Raw genomic sequence first — 15,613 nt, 5'->3', positions numbered from 1 at the left:
AGACCAATTTCCTTTGCTGCCGACTTATAATGGCATTCATCTTGAAGTTTGTTTTCCCCAGTGGAAATTGTAATAAGAACTTGCAAAAGTCTGGGCTGGTAAATATAAATTTCCTCAATTATATTTTCCCATTCAAAACACTTCAGATGACCGTAGGTAACTAGACCTAAACAACTATTCCTCTTACAAGCTATGTACTTAGCACTTTCTTCTACTTCAAGCATAAAAAGTGCCCAAAGGCTTTCTCTAAGACATTTAATGTTCATTATCTGTTTTGCTATTTCTAACGATGATGATCCGGAGAAGAATTTTTTCATAATGTCAAAAATCAAATTTGTATCTAAACTATCATCTTCCAGATTGAAAAACTGCTCAGGTGTTTGGTTAGAGGTGTTGTTCCTGGCACTTCTGAGATAGTGTGCTGATTTATTATCTCTGGCACTGTATGGAGCTTCCGAGGAGTCGGCGTCAAGCTCCTGTTGACTTGGAAATGACTGCCTGTGATAATTAATACAGTAAAAAGGGTAAATATTTTTTGGTACAGATTTTTTTGAATCAAAGCTAAAATCTTTACAATATTTAACAAAAATATGTTTGAAAAATGAACCTTGGATGTGAAGGGATACTAAAATCTGTTTGACAGGATTTATCAATATACTTCATTGACCCTTCATCTGCTGAGGCAGGTGTATCATTTGCTGACTTTTTGAGTCTGGCATAAAAACATCTGCATGATACACCTATAAATGAATAAGGCATATATTGAATAACTTTATAATGTACAGATAGATGGCAAATGCTCACATTCAACTATCTTTCAACAAACCTGTTCTAGATGTCCCAAAGGCCTCATTCATACTTGAAGCTAAATTACGCCAGTACTCATTTGATATTGGATTTGGTGGTGGGTGTTGTTCCATGAATACTTTCATGAAACTGATTTCAGAGATTTCCCATTTTGAACCAACTGACTAAAAATATTGAAATAATAAAAGATCGATACTTGAAAACAATCACATCATATGGATGTGTTAAGTTGGTAAGATTTTTTTTTTTAATTGGAAGAAAGATGCATTAAAACAACGAATTATAATTCAGACAGTTATAACAAAATTCCACCTTCATCTTGGGTATTAGAGGGTACACAACATCTTTAGATAAATACCTGACACTGAACTTTGGTAGGTTGGACAGGTGTCTGTCCTGAGGGAGTTCCTCGGCATCTCTTAGATGTTGATTTCCGGGGCGTTGCTTGCTTCTTGGCATATGCATGCATTATAAATGATGGACCTCTTTCTTCATGTTGTACTTGTTTAGCATATTCATGTTGAAATGGCTGCATCCAACAAAATAATGAAACTTACAATACACACATTCACATCTTGATATTCTGTACAGAAGCTATCCTTAAATCAAAATCAAATTAACTGTGTATACTATGTGATTAAGTGGGAATTGTAATGGGAAATTGACATATCGTTTGCTGTTTATTAAATCCAGAGACACATATAACAGTTAGTATATACATCCCTGTTACATCTTTGATAAAACCAGCAAAGTCATTAAATCAATACATGACAAGTACAATGCTCCCAGGAATTGAACCTGGATCTCCATAATCCATTTTAAAGCTTGGATCAGGTGTGTTACCTTTACACCAAAGCAGAGTACTTTGGTTTGCACTGATATACAAATTAATGATATAAAACGAGCGGGTGGGGTGGGGGGGGGGCAAAACATATAACTCTTTAAATGAACCCTTGTTTAGCATTAAAAGATTGATATCTTGACGAAACAAGAATCCCCCAGCCTAACGGACGTAATTCTGACCCTCAACGTTGAAAAAAAAAATTATGAAGCGACAGAAGCTAGCAAAGTCTGACCGATATCGCAAAAGCTATTCTTGTTTACAATTGTCACCACGGGCCCTGGAAGTTATTGTAAATATATTGCATGTGCATGTATAAAAAAGTAAGGGTAGGACACTCTTTTGGGGGCGAAATCGGGTTTGACGAATTCTGGGCGTTCCTCAAACGAAATTTCGCGATAAATCGTTCAAGTATACTTTACTTACGACATATATATACATTCGTTCCGCTCCAATGCTGTTACGTCGAAGAAAAAGGTGTTTTTATACATCCAAGTGCCTAAGAATTTCGCTAGACTGGTTTACATCCGGTTTAATCGCAGTGAATCGAAAGGTAAATTGAAAGGAAAGTTCTGATTGGTCAATAATGAAATAAATTCTTTAATTTCTTATCGATATTTGTCAATCTTCTTCATTATTCTCGCATTTCATTGTTGAAAGGCCAAACTACCCAGTATCTATATGCATAACTCCTTTCAAACATTTGATACATACTCACCATAAATTGTTATCAGTTTCGCCACCTTATTGACGAGCAGATTTATTTTATTATTAACCAATCAGAACTTATCTTTCGATTCACTGCGATTAAACCGGATGTAAACCAGTCTAGCGAAATTCTTAGGCACTTGGATGTATAAAAACACCTTTTTCTTCGACGTAACAGCATTGGAGCGGAACGAATGTATACATATGTCGTAAGTAAAGTATACTTGAACGATTTATCGCGAAATTTCGTTTGAGGAACGCCCAGACTTCGTCAAACCCGATTTCGCCCCAAAAAGAGTGTCCTACCCTTACTTTTTTTATACATGCACATGCAATATATTTACAATAACTTCCAGGGCCCGTGATTGTCACCGAATTGAGACACGTATTGTAAACAAAATTGGGCGATTCGTGGGTCAATAATAGTATGTATGGTCTCATCAAACTAAATTCTAACTATATGATTAAAAAAAACCGGCATGACGCAGCTAGAAGTATGACAAATCGGTTTGAATACGTTATGCACATGCAAACTTACCATATCGGACGCCATCTTGGATTGAATACAGGGCGCCGCCATTGCAAGGTGCATGCCAGGCCTTCTGTGCTTGCACAATCGGAAGGCCTCGGGAGCATTATGGGTAGGCCAGGGAAACAAGGGAAACATGCTTAGCTAGCCTCATTTTCATCGGGATCGGAATTCCTACTTTCATTTTATCTAGTAACATGGGCTCGAAAGACGACGTGGTTTCTCTGGCGCTCAGTGATGATACAGGGGTATCCATTCATCTTCACGGTATTATATCTTTTATAATATTATAATGATATATATTATTCTAAATATTTGGAGTATTGACGGGTTGTAAATTATAGATCCTTATTTTTTTTTTTACTAACGACTAACTGTCGAGCCGGAAGAGAATCATGATACATATCCCCCTTTAGGCCTACTCTGTCCTAAGTGTTCCCGTTTCCGTCACTTTTTTGCCTATTTTTTAATATTCTCAAACAACCTATGTCCAAACTAAACATCATCATTTACTAAAATGAAAAAGTCAAAAGATTTCTATTTAGAACACCCCCACCCTTTGTCTATCAAACAGCTAGAGATGCAAATCTTTTAAACTGCTTTGTCTTCCGTTTATGTGATTTTTTTAGGTGCCACAATCTTATCCTGGAAATGCAAAGGTCAGGAAATGTTATTTGTCAGCAAAAAAGCTGTATTTGACAACAAAAAGGCTATTCGTGGAGGAATCCCGCTTGTGTTTCGTAAGTTTTATTTTTTAGCTGTTCACTTCACAAATTGATAGTACTTCCTCTGTACAATGGCAACTATAAAAGTAGCATATTAACTGTATGCCAATCATATTTTATTATAACATGTCTTCAACTATAATTAAATATTTTTTTTATTAACATCTATAAGTAAATATTAATTTATTTACATATTGTTATATTAAGCTTGCTTTGGACCATGGGAGAATGGGCCTCAACATGGATTTGCTAGAATAAAAAGATGGAAAAAAGAGTCTGAATCAAAACAGGTATTAAAAATGATTCTTGATAATATACAATGTACCATGCCTGAAGATTTTTAAACAGTTAGATAGCATCTGTACTGCAAAAAAAACTGAAATTTAAAGTATTTAAAGCAAAACTAAGTTAGTTTTTCTTAAATTTCGTAGATTAAATATTGATAATCATTCCAAGTTCAAATAGTTCCATGTTACCATTACAATTTTTGCCTGCTGTGTGCTTTGTAATTATAAAACATTTCTTAAACTTCATTGTGCCTTTTTTAGAATGATGGAAGAATATCTGTATCCTTCTCATTAGAGGACGATGAAGAAACAAGAAAAATGTGGAACTATAGGTAATTAATTATGTTTGTAATTCTCTCTCTCTCTCTCTCTCTCTCTCTCTCTCTCTCTCTCTCTCTCTCTCTCTCTCTCTCTCATTTAAGTATTGTAATTCTAAATATGTTTGTGTAATTATTCCCATTACAGATTTAAGCTTGTATACACAGTTGATTTGGGAGGAGATGATCTCAAGCTGACTTTGACAGTCAACAACAATGGTATTCTTATACATGAACACATGCTTTGTGCAGTCACTTACGTATTGTTTACATAACATGATATCCAACTTTAGATTATTTTCAATACATTTTTTTTAGATTCTAAGCCATTTGATTTCACCACATTGATGCACACATACTTCAGATGCTCTAACATAGAGAATGTCAGAATTCATGGATTGGAAGGACTCCAGTTTAACGACAAGGTTATAACCCGTCAGAATATCATTACTGTGGAATTATCATGTATCTAGGAATCAGTATTTGTGGATTCCTTTCCAACAGAACTGTTGACACACAAATTATCTTTGAATAATTCATATAATTTATTCAAGACATTTTTTTGTTGATTTTTACACATGAATTACTTCATTTTGAATTTATCAGTGTTGGATGATCAGTGGAAAAATTGGTCAACAAGAACATGAATAATTCCACAGTATATATGTAAATTCAGGTAAAAATGAATAATAATAAAATAATATAGGCTGTAATGGCTGATAATAAAATAGATAATATTGAGATTTACATCAGTAAAAATTATGAAGAGAAACTTTATACATAACTACCTTTAAGTGAAATTTCAAATTCATTTTTGTGTGTTTATTTTATTTTATTTTTTAACTGATTTTCACATACAGGTTGCTGGCAGTATTCAGACAAAAGAAGATAGAAAGATAGTGACAATTGACCAAAATTATGACAGGTTAATGTTAAAAAATTTTTTATAATCATTTAACTATACATGAGTTGAGCTTGCTTACAACGTTAATGAAAATAAAATATCTAATAATCTCTCTCTCTCTCTCTCTCTCTCTCTCTCTCTCTCTCTCTCTCTCTCTCTCTCTCTCATGATATAAAATCCAATATGAAGGTACATGTATTAAAATCAATCATACTATAATTATCCAATGAATGGTGAATTTGTTAAATGGTACACTGTACATTCTGTTTTATATAGAGTTTATATGAAATGTGAGGCAGACAAAGTGAAAGTAGAGAATGTAGGCGATGGCAAGAAATTGGTTTCACTTTCTATTGAAAACCTTCCAGATGTAGGTAGGTGTAAACATTCATCTGCAGAGACCATTCCCTGAAAGTTTTATTTGTTAGAATAAAACTTATTTAAAAGGGAAACAAGGCACATTTGATATATCTTAATAAAACTGTATGTTGCGAAACAACTTGCCCAATATACAATGTAACTTACTTTCATTTTAGTTGTGTGGAATCCATGGGAAGAGAAAGCTAAAGCGATGTCTGACTTTGATGATGAGGAGTTCAGGACGATGGTTTGTGTAGAGGCAGGGTCTGTATCAGAGCAAGTCTCAGCACCAGCGGGGGGATCTGTGGCCTTCTCACAGACTCTGAGGGTGGATGTGTAACTACAAACAAATACCAGGGGAAGCTTGACAAAATACAAGAAATCCTCCTCTCATTTTGCTACATTCAGTGAAAAGCAGTGTATAACTATAATAAGCTCAATATTGACCAATATTACATGTACATTGTACCAAGAAAGCATTTACATATTTTGGGGTATATTTTCATTTTCTTTATTTGTTAGATATATTCTTATATTCATGTGCCTTACAATTCTTATGCTATCATCCATTCCATATAAAAATCTATTATTATTATTATATATGTATCTTTATTATCCACTGTAAGCATACTTTGTAATGCATGTACAGGTACATGTAAATGTAGATGCAATTGATTGATGACAGTTAAAACTTGTAATTCAAAAAGTTATATATACATGTATATATTTCAATTAATTTATTATTTAATTAAAGGATAAAAAAGCAGTTGAACTGTTAATCTTTAAAAATTCTTTTCCAAGCTATATTCACAGTTGTAGAATTATGCCTAGGTCACATCTAAGCCGATGGTCGGGCGAACAAATTTGACTTAAATCGTCGGCTGTGAAGAGACATGATCGCCCGACATTGGAATCGGACGAGACGGAGCTGTCACATTAATTTCTAGGAACACCGATATTTTCAAAAGTGGGATTTATATGTCGGGGTATCGTCGCCAAATCATCGAACGTTGAGCCATAGTTTGATTTTTACGGTCGGTCGGTTACATAAAAAATTTGCAATTGCTGGAAATTCACTTGTACCCACGTAAGCATTGCTTCAATTTTTTGACAAAAAAAGTTTGCAGCATGGCGTCGTTCACCTGCCGACGCTTATGGGCCGATGGACGGTAGATGTTTATTGTGCAGAAGTGAATAAAAAATGTGTATCATTAAGTACGATAGACATTTTTTAAAACGACGATAAAGGGCAATTTTAAAGGTGGATTTTATTTGAATACCACGGAACATATACTGAATGACCATTTATGAATATTTTTTTTTATTCGGGAATAAATAGTTATCAATTTCAGAGTCTGACAAGTAACAACCGAGCACCTATGGAACGCCAAATTAACATATATTCAAATATTTGTACCTATCTTCAAATAATTGTACCTATCTTCAATTAATTGTACCTATCTTCAAATCATTTGAAGATAGGTACAATTGAATTAAAGATAGGTACAATTGAATTGAAGATAGGTGTAAATAATTATACCTATCTCTAAATAATTATACCTAGGTACAAATGAATTATACCTAGGTACAAATGAATTATACCTAGGTACAAATGAATTATACCTATCTTCAATTCAATTAAAGATAGGTTCAATTGAATTATACCTATCTCTAATTCATTTGAAGATAGGTAAAATTCATTTAAAGATAGGTACAATTGATTTGAAGATAGGTTCAATTCAGACATATCTACAAAGGATTTGAAGATAGGTACAATTCAATTATACCTAGGTTCAATTCGTTTTGTGTATTGTTGAAAATAATGAACGCTCCCTTGAAGACATTTCAACATGGAGGGAAACAAGGGAAGCACCAACAACGAAGATGAAAGAAGAAATATATATGTGTGTGCAATATATTTGCAAAAGGCATCATTTACTTATTAAAATATACATGTATATCAATAAGAAAGCCAAAAACATGTATACCCGAATACCCCAAAAGTGACGGAGTTAGGGTAGTGACGTAGTTAGGGTCACTATATATACCTAAATAAAAAACTTGCTTTATTTTTTTCCATAATTTTATCAAAGAATGTATAATGTAGTTGATAATCACTCTATTTATTAAAGCGGTACCAATTATAATGAGTTTTTGTTTGTTTTAAGGCTCAATCTTTCGAAAAGTTGACAAAATCATATATATTGCCTATTTTATCATCCCGATCCCGATTTTATTTCTAAGTCACCTTTCTTCAATCTTTTTTTTATTTTTATTTTTTATAAATATATAAAGGTGTTAAGCAGTGATGTCACCTCTGATTTTTCTTTTATATATCTTTAGGACATCCATTTTTTATTATTATCTCGTGTATATACCGAATGACTTTGTTTATAAGTTGTGACGTAACGGAAATGACGTACTATACAGGGAGTATTCATTATTGCCAATATTTTAGTAATTGAAGATAGGTTCAATTCAATTGTACCTATCTTTAATTCAATTGTACCTATCTTCAATTCATTGCATTTGTACCTATCTTCAAATCAATTGTACCTATCTTCAAATGAATTAAAGATAGGTATAATTGAATTGTACCTATCTCTCATTCAATTTGAAGATAGGTACAATTGAATTGAAGATAGGTACAATTGAATTGAAGATAGGTACAATTGAATTGAAGATAGGTACAATTATTTGAAGATAGGTACAAATATTTGAATATATGTTAATTTGGCGTTCCATAAGCACCTGTGGTAACAAACTGTCTGCCAATGGTCGTGGCCATAATCAGGCTCTCGGGTGTCATTATAACCACACCCATCTGGTGTAATAATAGACACTGCCACTAATCGGGTTACTGTATGGTACTGCATAGAAATGAATTCATTGTATTCAACCATAATTCTTTTAGTGAATTCAAAATAATAAAACGATCTAACAAGACAACTTAAACGTAGTCCAAGTACAGTCCATGTACACATACATGTAAATGCACTGAAGAAAATTGTAAATAAATTTATTAATGTTTAAAACAATTATTATTCCAAGAAAAGCTATTAATATTTGACACAATGCTAGATTTTTTATAATCTAAAAAAACCATTTGAACTCTTTTGTTATGGTGTATACTAGTAGTGTACATGTAACTAACTGAATAAGTTTGAAACATTTACCTAGAGTTGAAAAATATTGTACACAATATCGGAAGAACAGGTCGGTAAAGTTCAACGACCTTATATCTTATATTGTATATCAAATTCCAATTATTTTCAACATCTTTTAGAAGAAAATTAAGACTTCAACCAAACAGAAAAATACATGAAAATCTGTTTATATGAGTTTAACCTTGGCCAGGGTGAATGGCATTTACATTTACATACATGTACGATCGATAATACCAATACTGCATATCTTACTTACGATCAAGTAACTTTAGTCTGTCCCAAGTTATTGCTTCCATCACGTTTTGATCATAGTGATTTTTAATAAAAATACACATACCTGTGAAAGAATTGCCGTTGAAATCGATGAAATGGAAAACATCCAAGATATCTTCATTTACAAAGTATCTCTTTTCACACATTAAAGTTTACAGGAACGAAGACAAATTTCTTACGGAGATTTATATTGGGAAATGTTTACATCTTTTCTCCATTCGGAAGTACTCGGGACACCTCGCGCAATTTTTCAACGTTATCATCCGGGCTTATTAATCGCTGATGCAATGCAAAATCCCCGTAGACTTTCTGTTTTGCGATGTGTTTTCCTTACAAGCTTGGGAGTAGAGAAAATAATTTTTAAACACTATATACATTAACACTATACATTCATTTTAGCCCCACCCTAGAATACAAACCCATACTCAAGGGGACATAAAATTTAGAATTTTAGTAGAAGACGTCCTGGTTAACATAATTATGAAGTCAATTTTTCATATAGAAATAATGTGTGAGCGTATAGAGAAGAAAATTTTTTAGAGGAAGATTTTTTAAACATTATAGGCATTAAAAGGATCTTGGACACGATTTGAGATCAAAAGTTTTATTTTTATTTTTTATGTATAAAATGGTTTACTGATGCATTTTATATGTTTGACCAAAATACTGAATGTTAAAGTCAAGTTACAAGCGAGATACAGAGGTAAGAATTGATGTTATGTAAACAAAGCTCGAGTCTTATAGGTGTCTACAAAAAATGGAATGTAGAGAATTATCATCTCTTAGACAAAATGACATGTAAAAAACAATAGCATTAGAAACTTCTATATTTATCAGTATAAACATTGAAAATTGAAAAATAAAATTTGAAAATGTTTAGTCAAATCGTGTCCAAGTCCCTTTAACACTATATAGCCATATTGCCCCCCCCCCCCGGAATTTCATAACTTAGGTAGACATGGACATCTTAACCACGCATTTAGTCTTTCTCAAATATATATGGGAAGAGAGGAAAATTTTCTGAGAGTTAATAATACATTTTTATTATATGGCCATATCCCCCCTTCATGTCCTGAACCCCTGGCCCAGGTGCCACGAATTTCAAAATTTTGGTAGAGGGCTTTATGGGCATTATAACCATGCATTCATGTGTGGGAGTAAAGAAAAAGATTTTCTAAGATTTAACACATTTTCACTATATGACTATATTGGCCCCGCCCTAGGACCTAAACCCGTGACTCAGGGGTCATGAATTTCACAATTTAGGTAGACAACTTCATGGACATCTTAGCCATGCATTTAGTTTTTCTCAAATGCATTTGTATATGTGGGAGTAAGGAGGAAGATTTTCTAATAGTTAATACATTTTCACTATATGGCCATATTGCCCCACCCAGAGTCTGACCCAGGGGCCATGAATTTCACAATTTTGGTAGAGGGCTTCATGAACATCATAACCTTGCACACAATTTTTTTCCTCACTTGTATGGAAGTAGAGAAAAAGATTTTTGAACATCTGGCCCCGCCTGTGGCGCCCTGTGGTGGTAGAGCCACGAATTTCACATTTAAGATTCCTCTAACCATAGAGATGCTTCACATCAGAAATGGTAATAATTGGCCATGTATTTTCAAGAAGTTTTTAAATTGTAAAATTGTTAACGCACGACGGACGACGCAGGACGAAGGACGAAAACAGAGAGCAATAGATCACCTGATAAATTGAATAACGCATCATATTAGTACTGTTATTAAAATTTGTGCAGAACTGCTGAATTTGACGAAAAAAACATCTCAGCATAAGCCTAGAATTAATAACGATTGGTTTCACTGTTCAAAGAAAGGGCTTAATGATCTGAAAAAAATAAAAATAGCAGAAGCGCTGAAGTGATTTGCATAAAAGCTCTGTTGACGATGCCCTACTGAAATGCGGAGAAAACTGTACAAATTCTGTGTGGTAGGCGGTGCTTCTATGGCGGTAGTGTTAGTTGTGATGATTCTCAGACTGCTTTTTCAATCACGGACAACAATAGATTTGAGTGAAAGAACAACAACAAACGACCGACTTCAGTGCACCAGTGTTAAAGTTAAGTCCTGCTCTGGATTTCAGTTGAAGGAGGAAACTCTGTGTGTCACAGCTAACATGAAGGCATCGATCGATACACAGAGAGCGGAAACCATTGTCAGCACTGTTCCACAAAATTTATCGTTTTTCGATGTAAGGGAGTTAAAGAAACTAGACACTTTGCTTAGACTTTTTATAGACGTTTGCAAAAAGGAGAAAATCTCGTTCATGTTATACGGGGGTTCGCTTTTAGGATCATATCGCCATCACGGCAAAATACCATGGGATGATGACGTTGATGTCCTCGTCGGGTCAAAGTTCAAGGAACGTTTGCGACAGATTATTGAGACAGAGTCTGACTGGTCTAATTTTCTTAGCGTTCGAACAGGCACTCTATCACAATGGAAAGTCTACAGAAAGGTTGATGACTATTGGCCTTTTATAGATGTGTTCTTTTACGATGAAAACCAAACCCACCTCTGGGACACAGCTCCTCAGTACCGAGGCCGCTTTGTTTACCACACAAAAGATGTATTTCCTCTTGAATTCCGCTTGTTTAATGGCCTGTGTATGCCAGTGCCAAAAAACATTCGAGTCATTTTAGAGCAAAATTACGACGTTGACCGATGCCAAAGTCCGAGTTTTAACCATTTGACTAATTCCAGAGTTCCGTCCAAGAGAAGACTGAACCTCCCATGTAATAAACTCTACGCCTGGTTCCCTTTTGTTTTCCATAATACCGACAATCATCAGATGTTTTCTGAGGTGCTGAAGATAAATAATAGCATCATTTCATTTTATAAAAGATATGAAAAGAAATAAACCAATAACCGTAGTGTTCTGCATGTATTTGTTGAGTAAATTTGTGATTTCCTAATGTAATGGCAAATGCGACTCAGAAGTAACTTATACTAATTCGTGAACTGTTTGAGATAGAATATAATTGCTTTGAACAAAATTATAGTTGTCTCCTTAGGGTTATTGTTTTTACTGTTTTTACTCACAAGGTTAAACGACCCAAGGAATATTGATAAGATATAAAATTAGTCCAAGCTTCGCGCTTTGTCGGAAGGCATGAAATGCAAAATGGAATTACTTTATAATGCGAACAGAACTCTTTGGGGAAACCGAGCTATGATAGACATGGTAGTCTTCTCTGAAGAATAGCCCTTCGTGGACTGAAAATGGCAATCAATGTTACAAGACAATTATAACGACAGCGAACTTGAAGAAAAAATCGAAATCTTCTACTACATTTAAGAAATGGGTGACAGGTTTACGCAACTGTACCGATGCACATTCACGATTAATCGACTTTTACCCTGGAAACTAATCTTATTGCGAAATCACTGAATCTCGATGTGTCCTCTTTCTCAAGACGTTTTGGAACGATGTCCTATAACGTGAAATATACCGCCAACGCTAACGTCACGATGACTGTGGAAGATACGGGGAGGACGGAATTAGGTCAAAGTTCAGTCACAACCAGACTTAACCCTTCTAAGGTAAACAAAATTGCATTTGAGTGAAATTCTTTTGGAGATATTGGGCATTCCCAGTTTACATGCTTCGATTTTTGTAGTATTAATGTAAATGCACATGTGTATACATTTTATAGACGCGAAACACAAAGATATTCTGAGATAATTTTGAGGTGGTAGTTATGATTAACATGTATTTAATAAGCTTTATATTCGTGAAATTAACAACGCTAAAATAAAAGTAGACATTTTTTTTTGGGGGGGGGGGTAAATAATGGCTAAAATATAATTTTAAGCACTGTTAGTTTTTTAAACATATGGCTTTGAAATTAACAGATATCCATTTATACAATTGAGATTAAGATATCTAAATCCTGAATCCGCAAACGTTTTTCCAACCACCCAAAATTTAATATCTTATCTTAATTAAATTGATAGAAATTAACATATCATTCGGATCTAATATTGTGAATGAATCAGCTTGATTAAAGGTAATGCGTTGATGTTTTAACGCTAACTTGTATTTTTAGGAGCCCTTAATTAATAAACATTTCATGTTCATAGCTCTGTGATGTGATGTGAATATAGTTTAAAATACACCAAGTGACACAATGATATTAGTTTTGGGCTATCTCTTTATTCCCTTATAATTGCACGGTTAAATAGCTATATATTGATGCGTTGACTCGTTAACTTGACTTCCAGGTCGATGGGGCCCAGTCGATAAGCATCACAGCCTTCTGTCGGAAGATCACGCCGTTTGTCGTCGCCATTATCTGCATTGTCATCTTTATTGCCGTTGTCATTCTCGTTTTCCACGATTTTTTCTGATTCTGTCTGAAATCCACGAAGTTTGCACCAGACTTGAAAAAATCCACACGATGAAGACGCCATCGTTGTATTAAATTCAAACAGACAGAATGCACGTGAACATTGCTTGTGCTCAAATAAACAATTCATTTTACATTTACTTGTACTTACAATGTCTGTATGAATCCTGAGTATGTGAATAAAGCATCAATACATAAGAAAGAATGTACAGTATAGTATTTAACTTTGCTTGTGTGATTTTTAATTTGTAAATTTCAATGCATGTACACTTGTATGAGGTTAAATATATAGGCTGGTACATTTTACAACTGAAAATTATATACAAACTACATAAAGGGAAAAAATATTTGCCATAGTTATTTATTCACTCAGAGATCTCTAACACCAAATTGTCATTAACTTGTGTACAGTGAACCATGTTCAATCCGACATGCATCAGAGACAATATCGTGCCAGAATAGAATTGTAAAGGGCATTCATTCCGGTAAATAGTAGATGGAAGTACCTATAGTCTGTCCCAAGATATTTTTGCCGCATATTTTCTTAAATTATTCAATATTTATAAATACCTCTTGGTTCAGACGATGTTCATTCAATAGTATGAAAAAATCCCAAGATTTCCCCTTTGAAACGCCCCCTCTAGCTTGTCGGGTATCAGTACACGGCTAAAAATAAAAAGTCTACGAGGTTTTTCCATTGCCAAGGAGATGAAGACGCCCGGATGATAACGTTGACAAATTGCGCGAGGGGTTCCGAGTATTTCCGAATGGAGAAAAGATGTCAACATTCCCCATTATAAATCTCCGTAGGAAATCTGTTTTCGTTCCTGTGAATGTTTACGAGGGAAAAATGATAATGTGTGAATGAAGTTATCTTGGGAATTTTCCCTTTCATCGATTTTAATTGCACTTCAGTCACAGGTATGTGTATTTTTATTAAAAATCGTTCAAATGTGCAGCATAAATATCTTGGGACAGACTATAGTGTGTCATTGCTCACTTGTATGATATGTCATTTTTTACTGCATATACAATGATTACCGCCGATCATCTTAGGAAGAGTTCAAATATTTTATACTCTAAAACACTTCCTTTTCTCCATTATGGTTAATGATGTGAAAACTCTCTAAACAATTGGTCGAAATGACTGTTTTGAGATCTCTTGATTATCTGACAATTTACATTCTAGTACGACTTAACAGATATTTTTTTAGTTTTTAGTTTTCAGAAAAAAAGAAACATGTAAATTGAGTTCAATTAAACAAAAAAATATGCACTTTAAAGTTTAATTTCAAATCGCAATTGTTGAAATGCTTTTCTATATTGCATTTATCAACAGTTCTGATATGTCCTGTCCATTCCTTTATGTAAAAATATTTCAAATTTGTTCAAATATTTTACACTCTTTCAAGCTGGGAAAAACAGTTCCTCTTCCCAAAATTGTGTGTTTTGACATTGATTGTATTTTTAACTCATAGAAAGATGGGATCAATATCTGAAAAGAGTTTTGCACATCCAATGGTACGGGGTTTTTTTACTCACATATTCGCTAAATTCAGAATAAAGGTTTAAAATACAAGCTGAAAGTATTTTGTGTTTTTGTTTTGAGGATATGATTCGGAGTCCTAATTTTAACTTTAATGTATTGAATAAATATGAATAAAATGCTGAAGCCTTGAATTAAATAGATCACCTTATAAAACATGTTATCAATAGTCTTGAGAGGAAAAAATGATCAGAATTGTTTGCATTGGTTTCAAAGTATGTTTTTCTTGTTATCGCGAGATGTCGTAATTATAAGGTATTCAAACCTTCTATGATCATGAAATACCGTGGTAATTTAATGATGCACTATTTGCGATATATACACCACAAGATTCAAAACTATATTATGTTTATAGGAACTAGTAAGCAGGTTTGCAAATCACTACTACTATTAAGCAAACACGCGGCACACTGCTATAAATGGTTCGTCTGATGGTGCTGCTGGTAAACGTCTTAAATCAAGCATTGTTTGTGAAGAGCATTTAATCAACCATCGGATCTGCCTTCGACTTTTAAAATAAAATAAATTTGACCGTAAACTATTATTCTGTAAAAGAAAAGGTCCTAACATTTTATCTTTGGTATTCAAACATTTGCTCATTTCTTTATACAGAGCTCTTCTTATGAGGGAGGTAAATATAGCCTAAAAATGGCCACGGCTATTCAGCCCTCTTTAGTGTTTGCCCACTAAAGTTTAGAAAAAATATAAATGTTATACATGTATTTCGTACTTCACATCACTGTCTACCAGTTGAGATCACTGTCTACCAGTTGAGT

The 15,613-nt window shown here is 33.9% G+C and overlaps 2 protein-coding genes across 2 annotated transcripts; both read left to right on the top strand.

The window, feature by feature from the left end:
- Positions 1–2,996: 2,996 nt before the first annotated feature.
- Positions 2,997–6,244, top strand: LOC128176761 (uncharacterized). Its single transcript, XM_052843289.1, has 9 exons — positions 2,997–3,152; positions 3,515–3,625; positions 3,818–3,900; positions 4,159–4,229; positions 4,363–4,433; positions 4,533–4,639; positions 5,075–5,139; positions 5,395–5,492; positions 5,655–6,244. Exons 1-9 carry the CDS (start codon positions 3,083–3,085, stop codon positions 5,816–5,818), a joined length of 840 nt encoding a protein of 279 aa, XP_052699249.1. The 5' UTR covers positions 2,997–3,082; the 3' UTR covers positions 5,819–6,244.
- Positions 6,245–10,807: 4,563 nt separating this feature from the next.
- LOC128177417 (uncharacterized) lies at positions 10,808–13,794 on the top strand. The gene is made up of 2 exons (XM_052844117.1): positions 10,808–12,485; positions 13,167–13,794. The coding sequence occupies exon 1, from the start codon at positions 10,843–10,845 to the stop codon at positions 11,800–11,802; it is 960 nt and encodes a 319-aa protein (XP_052700077.1). The 5' UTR covers positions 10,808–10,842; the 3' UTR covers positions 11,803–12,485; positions 13,167–13,794.
- Positions 13,795–15,613: the final 1,819 nt, after the last annotated feature.

This window comes from Crassostrea angulata, chromosome 3, assembly GCF_025612915.1.
Source record: "Crassostrea angulata isolate pt1a10 chromosome 3, ASM2561291v2, whole genome shotgun sequence".
Classification (NCBI taxonomy): domain Eukaryota; kingdom Metazoa; phylum Mollusca; class Bivalvia; order Ostreida; family Ostreidae; genus Magallana; species Magallana angulata.
Note: the sequence above shows the minus strand (reverse complement) of the source record. Positions and strands in the feature narration are given on the sequence as shown.